Source organism: Castanea sativa, chromosome 5, assembly GCF_040712315.1.
Source record: "Castanea sativa cultivar Marrone di Chiusa Pesio chromosome 5, ASM4071231v1".
In the NCBI taxonomy this organism is placed as follows: Eukaryota; Viridiplantae; Streptophyta; class Magnoliopsida; order Fagales; family Fagaceae; genus Castanea; species Castanea sativa.
In genome coordinates, this window is record NC_134017.1 from 38578392 (window position 1) to 38598360 (window position 19969).

At 33.3% G+C, this 19969-nt stretch overlaps 1 protein-coding gene across 3 annotated transcripts in view; it reads left to right on the forward strand.

Moving 5' to 3' along the window:
* The window catches only part of LOC142635997 (putative nuclear RNA export factor SDE5), a 106477-nt gene extending 90301 nt beyond the window's left edge, over window positions 1–16176 (forward strand). Inside the window, exons 2-13 of one of the 3 annotated variants that reach the window (XM_075810055.1) lie at window positions 9543–9617; window positions 10317–10897; window positions 11009–11034; window positions 12195–12272; window positions 13148–13212; window positions 13397–13647; window positions 14366–14448; window positions 14531–14587; window positions 14861–14928; window positions 15044–15150; window positions 15230–15300; window positions 15720–16176. In XM_075810055.1, the coding sequence (XP_075666170.1) occupies window positions 10327–10897; window positions 11009–11034; window positions 12195–12272; window positions 13148–13212; window positions 13397–13647; window positions 14366–14448; window positions 14531–14587; window positions 14861–14928; window positions 15044–15150; window positions 15230–15300; window positions 15720–15836 (1494 nt within the window). In that variant the 5' untranslated portion in view covers window positions 9543–9617; window positions 10317–10326 and the 3' untranslated portion in view covers window positions 15837–16176. Of the gene's footprint in view, window positions 1–9232; window positions 9618–10316; window positions 10898–11008; window positions 11035–12194; window positions 12273–13147; window positions 13213–13396; window positions 13648–14365; window positions 14449–14530; window positions 14588–14860; window positions 14929–15043; window positions 15151–15229; window positions 15301–15719 lie in introns of those variants that run through there. The other 2 variants (XM_075810056.1, XM_075810054.1) reach the window with 2 other exon arrangements.
* Window positions 16177–19969: the final 3793 nt, after the last annotated feature.

Here is a 19969-nt window from a genome sequence, read left to right on the forward strand (position 1 = left end):
ATTCTCTTAACCGAGATACAAAATATTTCCTTGAGATAAGTTTAATGAGATTGTTATTCAGAGAGTTAGGCCTAACCACTTTAGTAAGGAGTTACTAAAGTATATATATTTATGAAATTGGATTTCATAAATATATATAATGAATAACTTTAAATGATTAAACCAGGTACTCAAGGAATTAAGATGTAGTAATCTACAAAGTGACAGTCTTCTTTCATGACTTTGTGTTACTATGAATATTTTATGAAGAGGTTGCATGTACAATAAAGTCTTGGGATATAATTTATAGATAAGGCCTAGAGTGCAACTATATTTATATAGTGGTATTAAATATAGTTAATGGTAACTTTGGACTTGTCAAGAGTTGACAAAAAAACCCAATGCCCATTGGAGCCAGTGTCTTATTGGTCTATTTTGGTCCCACTCCAAGCCACATACTTAAGCCCAATTGGGAAGACCCAAAAGGCCAGCCCAATTAGATAATCGGTTAGACACAAAGGGAGAAACATACAGAATTTTCTGTAGAGAATTGTAAGAATACTATTGTGAAGTGGTGCATGTTAGTGTTAGACACTTTGACATTTTCTCCCTTTGGAACTGATTAAGAGACCACACATCTTGGGCGTTAGTGGAATTGGAGTGAAGATTGAAAGTGTTCCCAAGCGATTTTGATCTTCGATTTTGAAATTCACCACTCCAAGGTACACTCTCTTGTTCTCAAATTCTGAAACTTACATAGTGCATGTTAACTTTTATGAACGAAGTAGGTCCGTTATTTTTCAGCTGTGCACATGCATTTTTCCATCACCTTCAACATATTGGATCATGTAAATGTCTATAATCATAGCCACTAAAGGCTCTTCAGTAATATTAGCCTGTAGGACAGACTCATATTTTTGAAATTTGCAAAATCGAGCAATATAATCCACTCTTACAACAGATAAAACATGCATTAACTTGTTGGTTATTTGAAGGGGGTCCTTGGTTCTTATTCCTTTAACTAGGGTTGCCCCTATTGTATTTTTATTTCTTTGCCTCAATTATGCATTTTTAGGAGAATGATCTTTGGGTTAGTTATTGCTTGCAGAAATTAAATTTACCTTGGTGGTAGAATGTCCATTACCCTTTTATGTTATAAGTGCATCTTGTCCTCTAACTTCCTCCTCTATGCGGATTCGAGTGATCAAGGATTCTTGGGACATCTCCTTTTGCTTGTGGCACATTGATATTTGGAACTCTTTCCATGATCGTGGTAGCTTGTGTCGAGGGGGAAATTGATGCCTCTATCTAAAATGTTGGGAAGCCAAACCGAAACTCGACTATGGGCTCTTGAGGTGGCACCTAAAGGCTTTCGGTATGATGACAAAACCTATACAAACAAGAAACAAAAGTTGCACTTGACAAAACAGCAACAAAAGCCCAATGAAAAGCACGTTACAATACTTAATTAGTACATTAGTGGTCCTGGTGTGAAAGTTCAAGTGAATTAAAATCTCCAGCAATAAGGGTAGAATTACACTTAGTCCAGAAAGACAAATTTAAACAGTCCCATGGTCAATGATTAAATAAGTTTAGGAATGTGTTAACTCCTGGGGGTCCTTGCATGTCTTGGTTAGGGGAGTTCATTATACTTTCAGCCACCATTACATCAACGTGAGGGAAGAGTTCGATTGTTACATATATATTATATCCTTCAACGGTAAAATAAAAAGTAAATATTAAAGGTTCCATGGGAAGAGGGAAATGATTAATTGGCATGGTATGAAGGGAGAGATGGATCCCAACTCAGTGCTGCAAGTATCAAACTAGGATTTGGTGAGTGTGTGTTCATAAGGCATGGATGAGACAATGTGGGCTGTTATGAGTGAGTGAGATGGGATTAACTCTAAGATTAAGGCTTTTTGTGAGTAGTAGGCTGTTGTGACTAGTTAGGAGACATTTGTGAGCTGTGATTATGTAAAGGGGAGTAAAGAATATTTGAGGTTAGATGAGTGTGGGCTAAAGGGGGTGAGTAGTGAACTTAAAGGGAGCTCCACCAATAACAAATAGATCAAGAGTTTCAAAGGGAGTGGTTGTCTTTGTGGGCTGAGATGCTTATGTTTTTAAAATGGAGTTTTAGGGAAGCATTAATTAACAAGAGTCCAAAAAAAACGTAGGGTTAATCAAAGGTGGGAAACCAAGGTTAGCTTCTTGGGATTTTTGGTCAGAAGTAGATGGTTCACTTTATGGGCTGCTTTGCTTCTTTGGGTAATGATAGGATTTTAGAGTGCTTTGCATTAAATGTCAAGATTTCTGGGGCTGAGCTTAATCAATGTGATTAGGGCGTGTATCATGAGCAAATCTTAAGTTGTAACTGAGATTTAGATCTCTAAGAAGTAAGATTTCAACACCCCAAGTTAGGTGTCAAGTTCTAAGCCTACTTCAGGGGGTTCCGCTGGAGGTCCCTTTATGCCCTCCAAACCACATGTTCCCAATTTTTATCCTTTAGGATTCATGGGCTTGGGATATGAATCATGTCTTGAACATTTTTTAACATTTATAGCATCAATTTGCTGGTGCTTGGATAATTTGGTTTCAGCTCCCCTTCCGTTGGAGCTGCAGTCTTGAGAAAGGTGATGGAGTTCCATCATCCTTTAGGTTTTAGCTGATGTTACAAGCCTCTGGTACTGTTCACGTCAGGTAGAGAGTGAAAAAAACTGACAGGACAGCCCCTAGTTCATCCTTAAGGACTTGGTTCTCTTGTTGTACTTTTGGTCAAGGATGAACAAAGGCTGTTTGCCCACTTCCAGCCCACTGCCTCTTGCTGGGATCTCTTGGATTAGGCTTGTTCACCTGGGCTGGTTCCTTTGGTTTGGGTTGCGTGCATCCTACAAAATCAACAATACATGTTGCCATGGATTTTCCTTCCTCATGGACTTTTATTAGTAGATATTCTTTGGGTTCTTATAGATACTTGTAATGGGCCTTTGGGCAATTAATTGTAATGTTTGCAACAATATGACAAGTCTCAAAGTACTTTTGAAAATAACCTTTACCATGACGGATTCCATATCATAAATAATGTTCATGGCTTCTAATAGTCGCATCATAATTTAAATAACAAGCTTGTGAGATCGAGTACTTTTGATGTCGTGACATAAACGGTGATCATATACTTCATGGGTTCATAACGTCATCTTCAAGACAACCCCCAATGAGTTTTTTAATATAAGACGATCGCAATATTTAGGCAACGATTATACCATGATATATATTCTTTTTCGTTTGCCAAGCGTTTAATAATCTTGGATTTATTATTATTATAAAATAGTGCAAATGAAAGAATGGGCTTTGGATATCGCCAATGGGGACTGGGGCTTTTGATATCGCCAATGAAGATTGGACTTTTGACATTGCTAATGAAGATTGGGTTTTTGATATTGCCAGTGGGAACTAGGCTTTGATGTTGCCAATGAAAATTGGGTTTTGATGTTGCCAATAGAAATTGGGCTTTAAATATTGCCAATGAGAATTGGACTTTTGGATAAATAAATTACCATGGGTTTAACCCATGGGCTTTGATTATGGACTTGAATTCCATTGATAGAGTTGCTTTGCCATGGATTTGAATCGTGGGCTTTTCAAACCTTGCCAAGCATAAGTATTCTCGGTTTTTAGAAAAATTAGATTTTATCTCGCTTTACTAAATAATTCGGGCTTTTATGAGAAACTATTGGGCCCTGTAGCCCAGTTTTGTCGTAGAAAGGAGAAAGGTTGTGGGCTAGCATAGTGATAGTTTGGAAAAAATATTTAAACATGTCCAATAATACATTTGAAAGGAAAATAAATAGGTTTTATTTAAATAACATTAGGTGTAAAGAAAAGTACCCCATCAGCTTGTCAATGATACTAGAAACCGATGCAGTAGAAATTCACTTTTGGCTTATCCCCTCCACGGTACAACAACCCAACAGTTCGTTGTGTAGCTTGGACCAACTCTGCATAAGTGGTTGAGCTCAAAGCTCTACCAGGAAAAAAAAAAAAAAAATTTCCTTTGGCCCAAATTCTCTTAAGTATTTAGGAATATTGTTGAATTCACTCACTCTCACACACTACTCACAATTGCTATAGAAAAAGAAGAGAGAACTCTTTGCTTTAACCTTTTCTCTTCCTTCACTCGATATAAATTTTGTCTGTAGCGTAGCCATATATATAGTCTTCCAATCCTTCTCATAACCGACATGTTATTTATTAGTTTAGATAACTCCTCTTAATTTATTTAATTAAACTTACATACAAGTTAACTCTTTCTTTAGTAAATTCCACTATAACTTATCTCTTTATTAATTTTCAGTTAATTTAAGTTTTAACATAATTTAATTTAAAATGCACTAAGAGCACTTGTAGTAGTGGAGCTAAAAAGCTACATAGCTATTTTAGCTCTACCAAAACACAAAAATAACCATACAGCAATGGAGCTATAGGTTTTTTGTTTTTGTTTTTTGGCTTCATTGCTACAGTGCACATCTATCTATAGATGTGTACTATTGCTTAGAGCTAAAAAAAAGAAAAATTATTCCTTGCCCGGTTGTGTGTGTAGTTATGATGGTTGTATATAGTAGATATATTATTTTATTGTAGTAGATATCTTATTTTATTGTGATGTTTATATTATTTTATTGTGTTGAAAGCTAAAATAAATTCACAGCTGCAGTATGTGTGTAGGTAAAATAGATAAAGTAACTTTTTGTGGTGCCAAATAGCTAAATTTTTAGCTCCACTACTGTGCATGCTCTAACATAACCAATATATTATTTTATTGGTAATTTCTCGGATATAAGATAATTGTCTAATGCTTTCAAGTATTCCATAATTTCTTACTACTTTCTTACGCTAATAGTATCAGCTTTCTTTATTTTATATTTGATGACTGTATAAAGCATAAGGTCTATGATCTAGATCTAGATCTTCTTTTAGTTTTTATTTATCATTTCATTTCTTAGCTAGCGCTAAGGGTAAGATGCTTTTCTTCCACAGACTGAAATTATTAGATCGGTCCAAGATAGAATCATGTCAAATAATCCATGAAGTACTCCAAAAGTGATGGAAAAACCAGGAGGAGCCAACTTCTAGTGCAAGGACTTTCACAAGAAAAAACTTCTTGTGCAAGGACCACTAATGGAAGTTAAAATTGACCAACATATGACAGATCAATGGTCCCTCTCAAGTGGTCACCTAATGAATGAGAGAAGGAAAATGATTGATTTAAATGTTGAGGGAACCGCCATTCAGTCTCCAATCTCCATTATATTCATTGAATTTAAAAAAAAAAAAATGTTGAACTCTTTAAATTTATTGAAGTGGCATAGATTATCCTTGAAAAACATAGATTTTTATAAAATTTCTGTAAATTAAAAGGACTAATATTCATAAGAAGAATTTTAGCCAAAAGAAAAATCATAAGAAGAATATTGAGGAAAGTGATGAGCAAATTTTTGTTTTTAAAAGAGAAATTAATTTTTTTCTTTAAAAAAAGAAAAGAAAAACCCTTATATAATAAGTAGCTATTGCCAATCAATTAAGCTCATCTAACCCTTTTGAGGTTGCATTTTCTTGTGGAGAGTTTAACTAGATGTTCTCATCCATCAAAGAAAATTCAGCTATAAGTTCAATTCATCAATTTTGTTTCCAAGGGCTCTTAAGCTCTTCCCCCCTCCAACTTTGAAAATCGGGTTTGCTACTTATCTAGCAATACAAATTTAATGGTTGCCGGTTAAATGTCAAGCAAATTGCTCAAAGTTGTATTTTCATTGCAAAATGGAGCACAATTTTCACTTGTTAACATATATGGAAGGTTGGGAATAAATGTGTGTCCCATAGATTGTTAACATATTTACTCAAAGAAAATGGGTATATTTCACTTTAAACTCTGTATTTTTAAGGGTAATCCAAATCAAACTCTATAGTTTTACAAGTAACAAAGTCAGCCATGAACTTTTAACATGCAACAAATTAAACCTTGAAGTCAAAATGGGTTTAACACACTTAACTATAATAATTATTGTTGAAAAAAGAAAAGAAAAAAAAAAGCCAATCTGGAGTCACGACTTGCGAAAGAGATAGGTTTTTATGTATATAATAATAATAATAATAATAATAATAATAATAAGGAACATAAAAAAGATGAGAAATCCATGTGTTTGGTTGTGCTTCTTTGCTTTCTCTTCTTGTCCTACGTGAAGGAATGAGTTACTATTATTATTATTATTATTATTATTATTTTTTTTATATTTTTTTTTTGAGAAACAGGAATGAATAATTATTTGAATCCCCTTATCACCTTTGGACTTTGGTCCATAGCAAGGAAATTTTGAGTTAAGTGATTTTTTACTAACTACGATTTTGTTTCTATCACTTTCTTATTTATATAAAAATTTATCCAATAATCTCCCATTAGGGGGAAAAAATCATCAAATAATCGGGCCCATATCATCATTCACCTCATGCTATACAAAATTTAGGGTAGCTCATGGCGTTATTGTTCTCATTGTTTTATAAATTACATTTGCTAATGTGTAACGTGTGAATGTGATAACTCACATCCCATATATATATATATATATATATATGTATATATTCATAAATATATATGTATATATTCATAAAGTATTGATTTGATTCAGATATTTTAAATATGTGATTTATGGAAAAAAAAAGAAGAGGAACTTGGAGCTTGTGATTGATTTCAAAATGTTTTCTATCACCACTACATGTAGGGGTGTGCATGGGTCGGGTTAAGAGAATTTTTGACCCGATCCACCATGGTGGGTTAAAAAAAATTCAACCTAACCCAACTTATCACATAAGTCCAACCCAACCCAACCCATGTGGGTTGGATAATTTTTTCTCATGTGGGTTGGATAATTTTTTTTTATTACTATTATTATTAAATTGAGTAGAAAAAAATATATCACGCCTGTTACATGAGTTGATAAACAAAATATACATGAATATATGAACTAACATTCCAACTTAGTTATACATTAATATATGAGCTAATATGCATTAATATTGGTTTTTATATGGGATAGGAGAAAGAGTTGGTTATTTAAAAAAAAATTATTAATTAGATAATATATATTAAATATATGGGTGGGTCGGGTTGGGTTTGGCGGGTTTGAAATTTATGACCCCAACCCAACCCGATCCGCTATCAAAAATTTTTTTTACAACACAACCCAACCCACCAAGCCTTAAAAACCGACCCAACCCGACAGGTTGGGTTAGGTCGGGTTGGTTTTGGTGGGTTGACTGTACACCCCTAACTACACGAATCATTCTCTATGTTCCTTTCCTTCTATCCCTATCTCTCTAAGCATTAAATATGCTTTTAATTGAGTTGCTTCCGGTGTCTTTTACTATTTTTGTCGAAGAGTTAAAGGTAAGTTTTTAGTTAATGGGAGGGGGTTTTAAGTGTTTGGTTAATGGGTAATGAGTTTTTAGTATATTATGATTTTTATGATTATAAATAGATCGAGATAGGTATTCAGTAATTTGGTCATTTGGGTTGTACATGTTTTAGTAATTTTCTAGATTGATATATTTTTGTAAGTAAAATTTTGTAATGGATGTTGATGTGTAAAGATGGATTTTTGTGAAGGAAAATAAAATTAGGGATTGTCTAGAAGAGATATTGGGGCGGAAGATTCCTTCAGAAGAGTCTTCACTAAGATATCCACTATGTCCATCACGACCTAATCTTGATCATTTCTTAGCGTGTTTGATTTGATTTTAGGCTTTTATTTGAAGTTTTGTGTTGGAAATGAGAATTTTACTTGTAATGATTTGTAAATATTAATTTTGGGAGCTTTGATTTTTCATTTCTAAACCATGATTAGTGGAAAGCAATGGTTTTTTTTTTTTTCATGGATTTTGGGGTTAATACTTGTTTTGGAGGTGAATGTGTTTACCTACTAGGAAATTTTTATGGTGATGAATTCTTTATTAAAACTGTGTTTGATAGTTGAGAAAATTTAGAAATGGAATACAGTAAATTGTTAAAGTAAAAAAATAATAATAATAAAAAGGGGAAAATTTTTGGTTCAAAACATGTTTAAAGCTTTTGGGTTCCGTTCCTCAAAAAAAAAGAAAAAAGAAAAAAAGAAAAAAAGCGTTGGGCTCCAAACCTCCAATGGATAAATGACTTGTGCCCTGTTATATGCAATGCATACTACTCACTTGCAATGTACAACTATAAATGACATATTTCTATTGGTGGTTGGAGCCTAAGGCATAAGACATGTTTGGAGCCAAATTGTGTAAAAAAAAAAAAATCACATACACAATATTTGGTATACTATCCACTTTCCATAATTTGATAGATATGAAAAAACTTGAGGGGTGTTGTTCAATGGTAGGAAGCCCTCGTTGCCCTCATCACATGTACTTATATGAGTTGTGGGGTTCGAGTAGTGGCACACTTCATTGTTACTCAAGTGATATTTGTGATATTATCCATTGTCGTCATGGGGTGTGGGGTCAGTAAGTTCACACCAAAACCCTCCATTTTTTATTTAGAAAAAAAAATACACATTTTAAAATTCTCTAATTTTTTTTTCAATCTCACAAAGCAAAAGGTAATCCTTCACATTTGCCCTCCCTAGTGTTTACCCTTACTCCATGCATCTAAAGCTATCTTCCACAATTATCCATACAACTTGTATCTTACAATTTAACTTTATTTTTTCAATTCTCAATCTAGAAATATATCAACTTTCTTCTCTTATTATTTCATTAACACATTCAAACCAAGTAAGGAATAGCTACTCTCTCTCATCTTTATTCTTTCCTTGCCTCTCTCTCCAATCTATCATTCCTTCCTTGATCTACCATTCAATAGTTGGTTAGAATGATAAGGAATTTGGCACTCTTCTACTCTCTCTTCCCCTCTATCAATTCAAACGGACTATAAAAGTCTTTTTACCATTATTTATTTACGGTGATAGGGATACTATTTAAGCAAGAAAACTAGCCTGGCATAACTGATAACTGTGTATTTATCTTTTATTTACAGCTAAATAGGCATGGAAAATAAGCCTACTTATTTAAAAAGAAAAAAGAGAAGCTAAAATTTGCATTGAAATAACGCTATTACCCCTATCTTGTCGTACGTCTGAATTTGGGAAACTTATAAAAGAAGGTGCAATTAATTTAGATTATTAATAATAATAATATTAGCAAAGAAGGGGAAAGCGGAAAGGCGCGAGGCGAGTGTGAGAATCTCCTACAAATTCTCACATTTATTATCCAAAATCAATAAAGCAAATTGCGTGTCTGATTTGTGAAATTGAGAGAGAGACAGCTTTTGGCGCCTCTCTCTGTTGCTTTTTTGTTCTCTCCTGTTTCTTCAAACAAAAACCCACTCATCTTTCATTTGTTTCATTCATCATTTTTTTTTTTTTAAATATTTTTTTTCCCCTTATAAATATATCACAAACTTCATGATCTGACTCTCAACTCTCACATTCATTCCCAACCAACAACTAATCTCTCTCTCTCTCTCGCTCTCTCTCATACTGTACTTGAGAGTTTTGAAATTCACAGGAAAACTCCGATTATTGGATCACATTTTGATTCCGGTAAGTGAAGATGGATTCGATTACTATTGTATTTATTCACTTTATTCCTTGTTTTGCTTCTCATTTTCAGTTTGGGTTTTTAGTTCATTTTTATAATAAAACATATCCCAATATTTATATTTTTATATATAGATATAAATTGGTTGCTTTCTGCTAAGGTTCTTTGACAATGCTTGATTAAGGAAATGAAATAAATGCAAAAATGATAAATTTGAGAGTACATGTGATGTGGCCGGCCCTGAAATTTTTGGACTGTGTCTGTGTCTGTGTCTGTTTAGGATTTATAACTTATTTGGTGAAAAGATAAGAGAATAGGCAGGCTGTCTTAGATACACTTTAATTAATTAAGCGGTTTTTTGTTGTCGTTGTCCTATCTTTGGTTACTTTCTTTCATTTCATTTCATTTCATTATTTCCAGTCCACATGAATATATGCCCTTTGGATCATTATATATTTTTCTATTTGAAAATCAAAGTGAAAGAAAGGTCACCATGTTTTGTCTGTTGCTTTGAGCAGTTAGCTTTGTATGTAAGTTATTGATGCTGCAGCTTTGCTTTTGTTTTTCTATTTTGAACCTTTCAACTGTGGCTTATGTTTTGGTGCAAGTTTACTACCACTTCAAACATAATGTATCAAAGCATACTTTTTGCCCTCTGGTTTTTTACATTGTTTTTTTTCCCCCCCTCTTTTGGTGTGAAGGGTTACTGATATGGAAGCATCTGGTTCAAATGTACCAAAATACGATGATGAGGAGGAACAAGTGTTGAAGGGTTTGCTTGATGCATTTGGTCATACTTTTTCTCTTGATGATATAGCTACTGCATATTGCAAGGCAGGCCGGAATGCAGATTTGGCTGGTGAGATTTTGTATGACATGCAGGGAAGCACCTCTAGCGCTGCTACTCACGCATCTAATGGTGAGGCCAAGGGTGAAGAATCACCAAAATCATCCTGTGGTAACTTCTCTGAGAAGTCGGATATAGCAACTGGAAATTCCAGAGCTTCAAAGCCAAAAACTCGTCCAGTTTGTGCAGGCATGGTTTCAAGCATGCTTGGTAAAGATTATATCAAGTCCACACCACCAGTAAATGGATCTTATATGGTGAGGAAACCACTCAAACTGGACTCGAAAGTGATGCCAATGTCCGAACTTTGGGAAGTTGAAGCTAAGTCATGCTCTCCAAAGTATGATCGCTTACACCAAGAAATGGAAGATTTTCTTTTCAAAATGCTTGGCGATGGGTTCAAGCTGGATAGGGATGTGATTCGACAAGTTCTTGGTACACTATTCATTCTGTCTAATAGTCTGATTAATTGATGTTAATTGGAAATAGTGATGTTCCAACTGTGTTTTACATAGCTACTAATCAGGCTTCATAATGAATATGCAGATAATTGTGGATTTGATATGATACAGGTATGCATATTGTCCTGTTTATATTGCTTTCACTTAAGAAATATCCATTCTTTGGTAAATTGTGATTCTGTGATGCCACATCTCAATAACGATTTATTAGAATGAACTATCTCGCTTTTGGAGGGCTTTGTAGAGTTGGTTGACAACTATTTGCTGCTTCTTTCCTCTATGAAAAATTAATGTTAAAACATGTCTTATTTTACCTTATAATCTTGCTGATATTGTTGGCAGTTTAAGGATAGTTGAACTGGATAGACTAGATAAACCAAGAAGGTCCAAGGGCTCCATGGTGACCCCAGTGAGCCAAAGGCCTGAAAAAATCTATGCTGAACGAAGAACCACAAAGCTTAGGCCTTTTTAAGGAACTGCTCAATTCTCCTAAGACCCTTGTATAGCATATGATGCAGATAGAGCCCTCAGTTTATTTATGGCCTTTTATGGAATCCCAGGCATGAATTAAAAAGAGAGACTAATAGACTAGTTGTTATTTAAAAAAGTAAGAGGGGTTTTTGTTTTGTGCGGAAAAGGAGATAAGTATCCCTGTAAGAATAACTATTGCTTGTGATTCTATGTCGAATGAAGACTGCTGGACAAGAAATTCTCTCTGCACTAGAAGAGATAATTTAAGAAATGGGAGCTTGAACACTCCCCCCGCCCGCAGGTTCTCTCTTCCCAGTGCCCTCTTTCTTCCTTGAGGGCGGTGGTGTGGGTTTAAGTTTTCCTCAATTTCATCTTTTAATCTTGTTTGGCTTCATATTAATTCACCTATGCTTTGAAAATGTTTTCTATGTAATCAAGGAAGCTTGGCATCATCATTTTACCTTTCTATATGTATTAGCTTTTAGTATCAATAAGGGCTATGGCTTATATAAAAAAGTATCAATAAGGACTACAATTTATATTTTTCCTTTTAAAACAATGCATGTTTATATTCTCTCTGCTAATACCTGACAGTTATATATCCTTGACACTTGACAGAGTGTCATTTGAAGTAAATAGATAGTGAATTGATTTCCCTGGGAAAATACATGTTGTTTCTAACTTTCTCTAATGACATATATGTCATTTTCTCATCTGCATTTCATTGTTATGATATGTTTAAGATAAAAACTAAAAAGCATCTCTAAACTACAATTTCTGTTTTTCCTCTAACCATTCAGAGCATGGAGAAACTACTTGATCTAGCTGCAGTGACTGTAGGCAAGCAGAACAATTTTGTTGGTGAACGTACTGAAAAGGTTAGTGCGATTGCCAATATTTTTAGAATTCAGTGGCCAACTAGATTATATATGCCTCCTTTTTTTAAATAGAAATTCATGGAATGCTTTAAGGATCCATTCTAATATTATATAAGAAACTGGCTAATCTTTTATAAGCTTATAAGATTGAGAGGCATGAGAAATTCATGAAGTGTTTTGATAATGAAATGATCTGAAATTAAATTTGATTATGCACTTTCTTTAGCCATAGGGATTTCAACTTGATTGCCAATGAACTCTAGCCCAAATGGTACATGACTTAGCTATAATCTTGGTTGGAATATAAAGGTTTATCATTTGGCTAGTTGGAATATCAGATTATGCTGAAGAGGCTGTTTATTTTCATTGTTTGAGGATCAGTGGAAAGAGACATTTGGTCCTTATTTTTGAGGGGCATGTGTTCATTTTCTATGCTTTAGGTAATTATAAGGAGTGTAACTGCTGCATCTTCGAACACGAATCTTTGTGAAAAGACATGGAATCATCAACTCCAGTCTGGCCTTATCTCTCTCTCTTTTTCTTTTTTGGTAGTGTAATTGTTTAAGAACAGGTATTTTTGCTTGTCCTGTTTGTTGCAATAAGTATTTTAATGATGTATCCCCATAAAACACACATTTCCTTCTTTTTATTTCTATACAATATTACCTGCATTGCCTTACATTGACTAACACTTTTGCTTAATTTAAAATGAAATAGAACTGCCCCTAGGTGTTCTCTATTGGGTGGAAAAAAGTGGGGTTTGGTAGGTCTTAAATTCAAATGTTTGCCTTTATGTAAAAAGAAAAGAAAAATGTATTTGCTATTAAGTATAGCAATTTATTGTAGTTTGATATTTTTTTCCTTTCTCGTTTGAGTTCATCTTTCAGTTTAGAGATGTGAGTCCAGAAGTGGAAGTACTTTCACATCAAAGAAAGCTACAGTATGTGAATCATCCTGGACGGTTTGATTGTTTCCGTTACATCCCTTTTATAGTAGCTAGTGAACATTCTGTTTTGGTTATAAAATTATTACTTCATTTTTAAAGGGAAGTGGTGGGAGGTTTTTTAGGTAATTCACACATTCTCTTCTAGGTCTTTTCTTAAACTTTGTTTGCATTCATACAGAAATGGAAATAGAGTTTCATCTACAAATGGAATAGAACCACCTGGAAAACTTAGAGAGAGAAATGATCTCGAAAAGGAAGTTTTGGTCGCCTTATTTAATGCTCCAGAGAGATCTAATGAATTAGTTGGAAGAACAACAAATGCAGCAAAGAGATCTGCAGCATCATGGCGACTGGTGGATGGACCTCCAATGGACTTTCTTGTAGATCACAAGAAAACTGTGACATACTTACGGAGAGATCATGAAGATGGTATGCACTAAGTTTTCTGGGAACTTGATGCCCTGAGTATATTGTATGGAGCTTGTAGAAGGTCCAGAACATTTAGAAACAGACGCTCTAAAAACTAATGGAGTTGATGTTCTACCTGTTAAGGGACTTGTGTGCTTGCTCACTGTGGTCTTGGTATATTTTCCTGTATTAATTAAAATAAATTGTCAGGTTCTTTCTGTAGATGTTCCTTTCACATGAGCTCTGATTAGAATTACTGGCAGGTTTATGTGATGTCTTGAATGATGCTGAAATAATTATGGATTATCTTTCTATGTTAGGATACACTGTCACTAATTATCAAGAAAAAGAAATTGAATAAGGTTACACACTGACCTCTGATGTGGCCTTAGACTTTTGATTTTTCTGTGGCTTTGTTGCTTCAGTTAGATTATATGTCACATATACATTCTCACAAAGCTAGGCTCTCGTGCTGAATCATTTGTCTGTCTTCCTTTAAAAGGAATGATCTTACGGGTTACTAGTTTATATGTCTTGGGAAAAAGGTGGCATTGATTTGTAAGTAGAAGGCCATAAAAACAAGTCTATTCCTGTCATCTGGGCATATAAATGATTTTGCGTAAATCTATAAATATCAGTAGTTTTGATGTTGCATAACTCAGTTATCTTCGAAATTTATGTTTACGTCTTTTCTGAGTTTGAATTACATTCAATACTTAGAGGTTGCTATGAATTGTAGATGTGGATGAAGAGGAAAACTACCAGATTCTTCGTAAAGCTGTCAATGAGTATAGGGGCATCATGAAGGAGTACTATAAAGCTGTAGGTCACCTTTTACGTTTTCCTGTTTATGCTCTCTATCTAGTTTTCTTCACTATAAATTAAGGGTATCATTTCTTGCCAGGCTGTTGATGCATTTGCTGAGGGGGATCACGTTCGAGCAGAAAAACTTTTAGAACAGGTAAGAATTCTATCTTACTGTCACTATGTAATATATGTCTTTGGGTGAGACTTAAGCAACAGTGTTTGATTTGTCTTAGTTCATCCAGTCTCTTGTGACTTAAAACACTGTCACAACATGATTTAATTTCACACTTCTCTTCGTTATGGCTCATATTGAACCATTCATATACATGAAGATGTTTCAGATATGCGTCTTCTATCTGAAATAAAAAATGAGAATTTTAAACAGGATTTTAAATAGTTTTTACTGAGAATGCTCCTGGAATGGCAGGGACATTTTTTTCACAAAAAGGTTCGTGAAGCAGATGAAGAATCCAGTAAAAAGATTTTAGAATCTAGGTGATTGTCTTTTCATTTAGGCTGTGTTTTTTTTTTTTCCTATTATTTGTTTGGGATGGGGGGTTTCATAAGCATCCATATGATATAGTGTTCGTTTTGTTTTGTTCATAAGCAGAAATGTGGATTCACAAGATGAAATTTTGCTTGACTTGCATGACCATGGTGCCAAGGAGGCGTTACGTCTCCTGAAGTGTCATATTTCTTCATTTTCACGCATCCCATGTAAGTAATTGTTCTGTCATAACTCACTAGTGAATTATTTTACATTGACTGGAATGATTTGCGTTGTCTTTCCTTTCAGCTATCAAGGACCTTAAAGTCATCATTGAGACAAATGATGAAGATATCACAAAAGGGTCTCGTAGACGTCAGGTGAGATTGGTTGATTTGTTTATCTTAGTTCATCTTAGTGGGGATAGTGCTTCTCCAATTAGTAACTGTCTTGGGCTAATGTAATGATGTGAAAAGCAAGTTTTGAATCTGACAAATGCAAATGGAAGTTTGGAATGATGATTGAACTGTCCAGCATTAGAATATTGCTTTTGAACCCGCTTTTTTCTGTCATTCACCTTTTTTTCATGCTAGGCTACTCCCTAGAACTAAGTCTAATGCTAGTCATATAATTCAACTTGTGTTTAAAATATAATAAACTGCATGTTTTCGAATCTTGAAGCACCTTGAATCCTCCTTTAAGAAAAATTATTCTGTGCTATCTATTTCATCGTTCTCATTCCTGGGCCTTGTGCTTTCATTGCAATATTTGGTAACTATATTTGATTTTATTTTGATAGGTTTTGAAGCTATTGGAGAGGGAATCAATTAAGTGGACCGAAGAAGGAAATGCTGGAGTGATACTAATCCACTTAGATAATATCAACCGAAAACAATTGAGTTTTGTCAAAAAGTAATATGCATTATAGAATCAAGTTGATTTCTCACAAACTATTAATTGATACAAAAAATTATCATCAATTAAGAAGCACTAGAAAGGTTAAATTATGAGAAATTTTGTTTCATTTTGAAGGCTTTAGAAGTTTATTGCCGACTAGTTCTTCATATGTCATATTTTGTTTCTGTTGTATTTAAACTGAAGGAGTTGAATTTGAAGAAGCAAAAGAACCTGATAAGTAACACGAACGATCTTTAGGAGGGTAGTACACAATGACTCAGAAAAAGTTTTGAAATGTAATGACTTTGTTTCAATGTGTCTTTCAGGATTATTTAATATATCATTTTACCTTTCTGCTCTTTTTATTGTTTATAGTTTTATTTATTTATTATTATTCTCATTTAATTATCACATTTAAGATGAAGGGAATAAAGAATTTCAACTATCTTTGTTAATGTCTAATGTCTTCAGTCTTCACTCTTTGTAGTAGTTGCTTTTGTTTTGTTCAGTAAGTAAATGATTGGGGAATGAGATAAGGTGGCATTTGGCATGGGGTAATGTTTTAGGAATTTCAAGAATGTTGAAAAATTCCAACTTTTGGTTGCAAATCATATAAGGGAATTAGATGTCAAGGGAATTTAGATTCTCACTCAACTCCTTTATTGTAGGAAAGTGGATTTCCTTTGAAACAAGTGGGCATTTAAATTCTCAAACTTTAAAAAAATTACGTTCATTATAAATTGACAATTTTATTATTTTTCTCTTATCTACGTTCAATATCTATTGCTTTATCTTTATCTTTTTCTGCCCAGATTCATAAATACTAAAATAAAATAAAATATTAATTTTTATTAACAGAAACATGATGTGATTTCCATAAAAGAATAATAATTTAAACATTTATTTTGTATTATATATGTCATTTTGAAATGTTAGACTATAGTTTTAATGAATTTGACATAATTTATATTTTATATTTTGTTTGTCATTATTTATTTGGAGGAAGATTTAAAAAAAAAAAAAATTGATATTGGGTTTATAAATCTAAAGATATTGGGGGAAAAATAAATAATTTCTTTTAGATTCTTAAGAATGAACCAAACATAGGAATCGTTACATTCCCAAATATCCAGATTGCAAGGTATCACATTTTAAGAAATCTAAATGTTAAGAGTAATGTGGATTCTTCCATACCAAACGCCACCTAAACCTAAAGGATATAACCATTTTACCCCTTGATTACATAAGTTACTCTTTCTTCCTCGTGAATAACGTTCAACTTCTTCATGTCCGTCCTTCCTTCTTATAGCCATTTATTGAATGAGTTTTTCATAAAATGTTGAAGTCAATTGATGACCAAACCACATGGCGTAGCCATGTTAAGAGCCAGGCTTTCATCATTGGAGGGCCAAAGGAGGAACAAGAGAAATATTAAGATTTAAAATTAAATTAATACATCAAAATCTAAATTAAGTATATATTCAACATTATCAAAGTATAGGCAAAAAATACAAAACAATTGTTTCGGATATATATATATATATACTCAAGCATCTATTAAAATAATATCTTCCTTTTTACAAAAAATAAATCTCAAAAATTATTTAAGGTTGATTTTGTATTAATTTCTCTTTCAATTTACAAAATTAAAGAGCCCGTTAGAAAATTATCCTCCATTTTGTTATGAAACTTAGTTTTGACAATATTTATTACTCAAACATTAATTCATATATTATCAAGTAAAAAAAAAAATTAATAAGTGCAATTGTAAGGGCAAGTTTTGAATTCAAAGCCCAAAAGTGAAAAGGACTAAGGTCCAAAGAGCCCAAAACAATGAATTTATAGAGAGTGTGTTAGAAACTGAACTCCAATAAGTTGGACAGTAATCACAATAAGCCAAATGATACTTGAAAGCATGAATAAACAGTTTTGTGCAAAAAAAAAATCCTCCTCGGTAAAGCCCGAGGATGGTGGTTCTTATATATTTCTCTTACACTTAAACACAATTACAGTTTTTGAGTGTACAATGATTTCTAAACAGATTATTTGATGATCCCCTTGTAATGGGGATTTCCTTCTTTATATTCTCCTTCCTCACTTCACTCAGCCCTCTACGTGTAGATCAGATTGCTGGTTTTGATACTTATCTCATCAGCACTTTCCTGAAGTCTTTGTAGGTAGCTGTAAGGTTAAAGGTTACTGTTCAGGTATCACGTCCACATTAATACGGCCAAAGAGTTAGTTGCAGAGTATTGAATGCGGTGGTAGCATCTTTCTTCTTAGATATTTCTCATCTTTCCTTTGTTTTATCCCTATCTGATACTTATCCTTACCAACATGATCTTTTGGTGCCTTGTACTTGAGAGGTCGGACTTTTGACCTCTACTCCACTAAGCCGAGGGGGTGTTTCTCCTAGGACTACGCTCCCAATTACTTATGACCAGACTTCTTCCACGAACTACTGACTTGTATGCACTCGTTAGTATCTACTTGTCCTCGGACGACTTGATGTTCTCGGACACGGCCCACAGCCCAATATCCATTTCTAGGCCCTTTATCCTTACTGCAATTATACCAAAAAAAAAAAAAAAAAAACACAAACAAACAAACACAAACAAAAGTTGGAAACTACCTAGCCTTAGCCAATCAGCAATATGTTCTATACTATTTTTTTTTTATACAAGATAGAAATTTTATTCTAACCTAATCTAAGTGTACATGTGTGTGAAGCTTCCTTCTGGAAACTTGAACCCCAGCTCTTGCCCCCCACACTCTACAAGCACTTATACTTGTGGAGTGACCATCGTACTAAGGGTGTGCGGTGATTTTATACTATGTTTAGTATTCTTTTTAATGTGTTTTCATGTAAAAATAATAATAAAAACAACAACAACAACAACAACAACAACAACAACAACAAAATCCTAAATGAATCATTTAGTTGGAGCCAAACAATAGCATGAGCATAGCACACTCCCAAAGCCCCAAACTTTTAACTTTAGGTTCTAAATTACAAGTAGTCAAAGTATTAAACATATAGTCATTTAAATTTAAAAAAACTCAAAAATAAATTTTTTTTTTAAATCAAACAAATTGATATCAACCTCATGGATTGGTTAGGTGACCATTTTATCTTTTTTGAGTTCTTTAGGTCAACTTTCAATTTTGGAGGGGGTAAGTATAAAATCTATTTACTAATTTAGATATAATTTTAGGATGCCATGGTGCCCTTGATCTCTTCCAGGGTTCATTTTTGTAAGCATGTATACATGTATCAAACAACTTTTATAGATATATATACATACATATATATATATATATATTAATTTGTAACTAATTCCTAAGATATCAAATTATTATTTGCAAGTTATTTATAATAGAAATAGCCCTTCCGTAATAAAAGTTATATACAACTTTTGACAATAGAAGGTTGTTGAATCTAAATTTATAAATTCATAATTTATGATTTATTATTTATCAGATTAATGCGAATATAACCTCAATTATAATCTACTTAATAATTATTAGCACATTTTTGTGAAATGGTAAAAAAAATCAATCATGTTGTTTGCTTTATATGAGGGATAAAATAAATTAATCAAGTAATTTGTAAACATGATTGAACTAATTTAAAAAAAGAAAGACTAAACTTCTAATCTAAGTTAGTGATGAGCTCAAGTTTCGTTTGTGTTAAAATTAAAATTAAATGGATTCATCATGGACTTTATTTTGGCTCTATTAGTATGTATCCCTAAATGAAAATCAAGGATCGATGAATATGAGCCTTATTAATATGGAGATTTTAAAAAATTATGTCTAAAATATTACATAGTTCAAATCAAAATCCTCAAAGCTTAAAATTGCTTCAATTTATTACTATTGAGGCTAGAGACACGTTTTTTCTTTTTCTATTTAGGGTTTCTTCACTTTAAAAGAAGAGGCTATGGAGGCAGAGAGAAGAAGGCACGCACTGCTAGAGAAATACAGGGCACCAAACAGTCAGGATCTCTCTCCTCTTTGTTTTCTTATCCTATCTATTTACTAGGAATCTCTTTGTACATCATACGTTAATGTCCAAGATGTTATGATCCTTAGAAACAATAGTCTAGGAAATATGTTATTTTGAAACTCTAAATTTTAAATTTCGATATT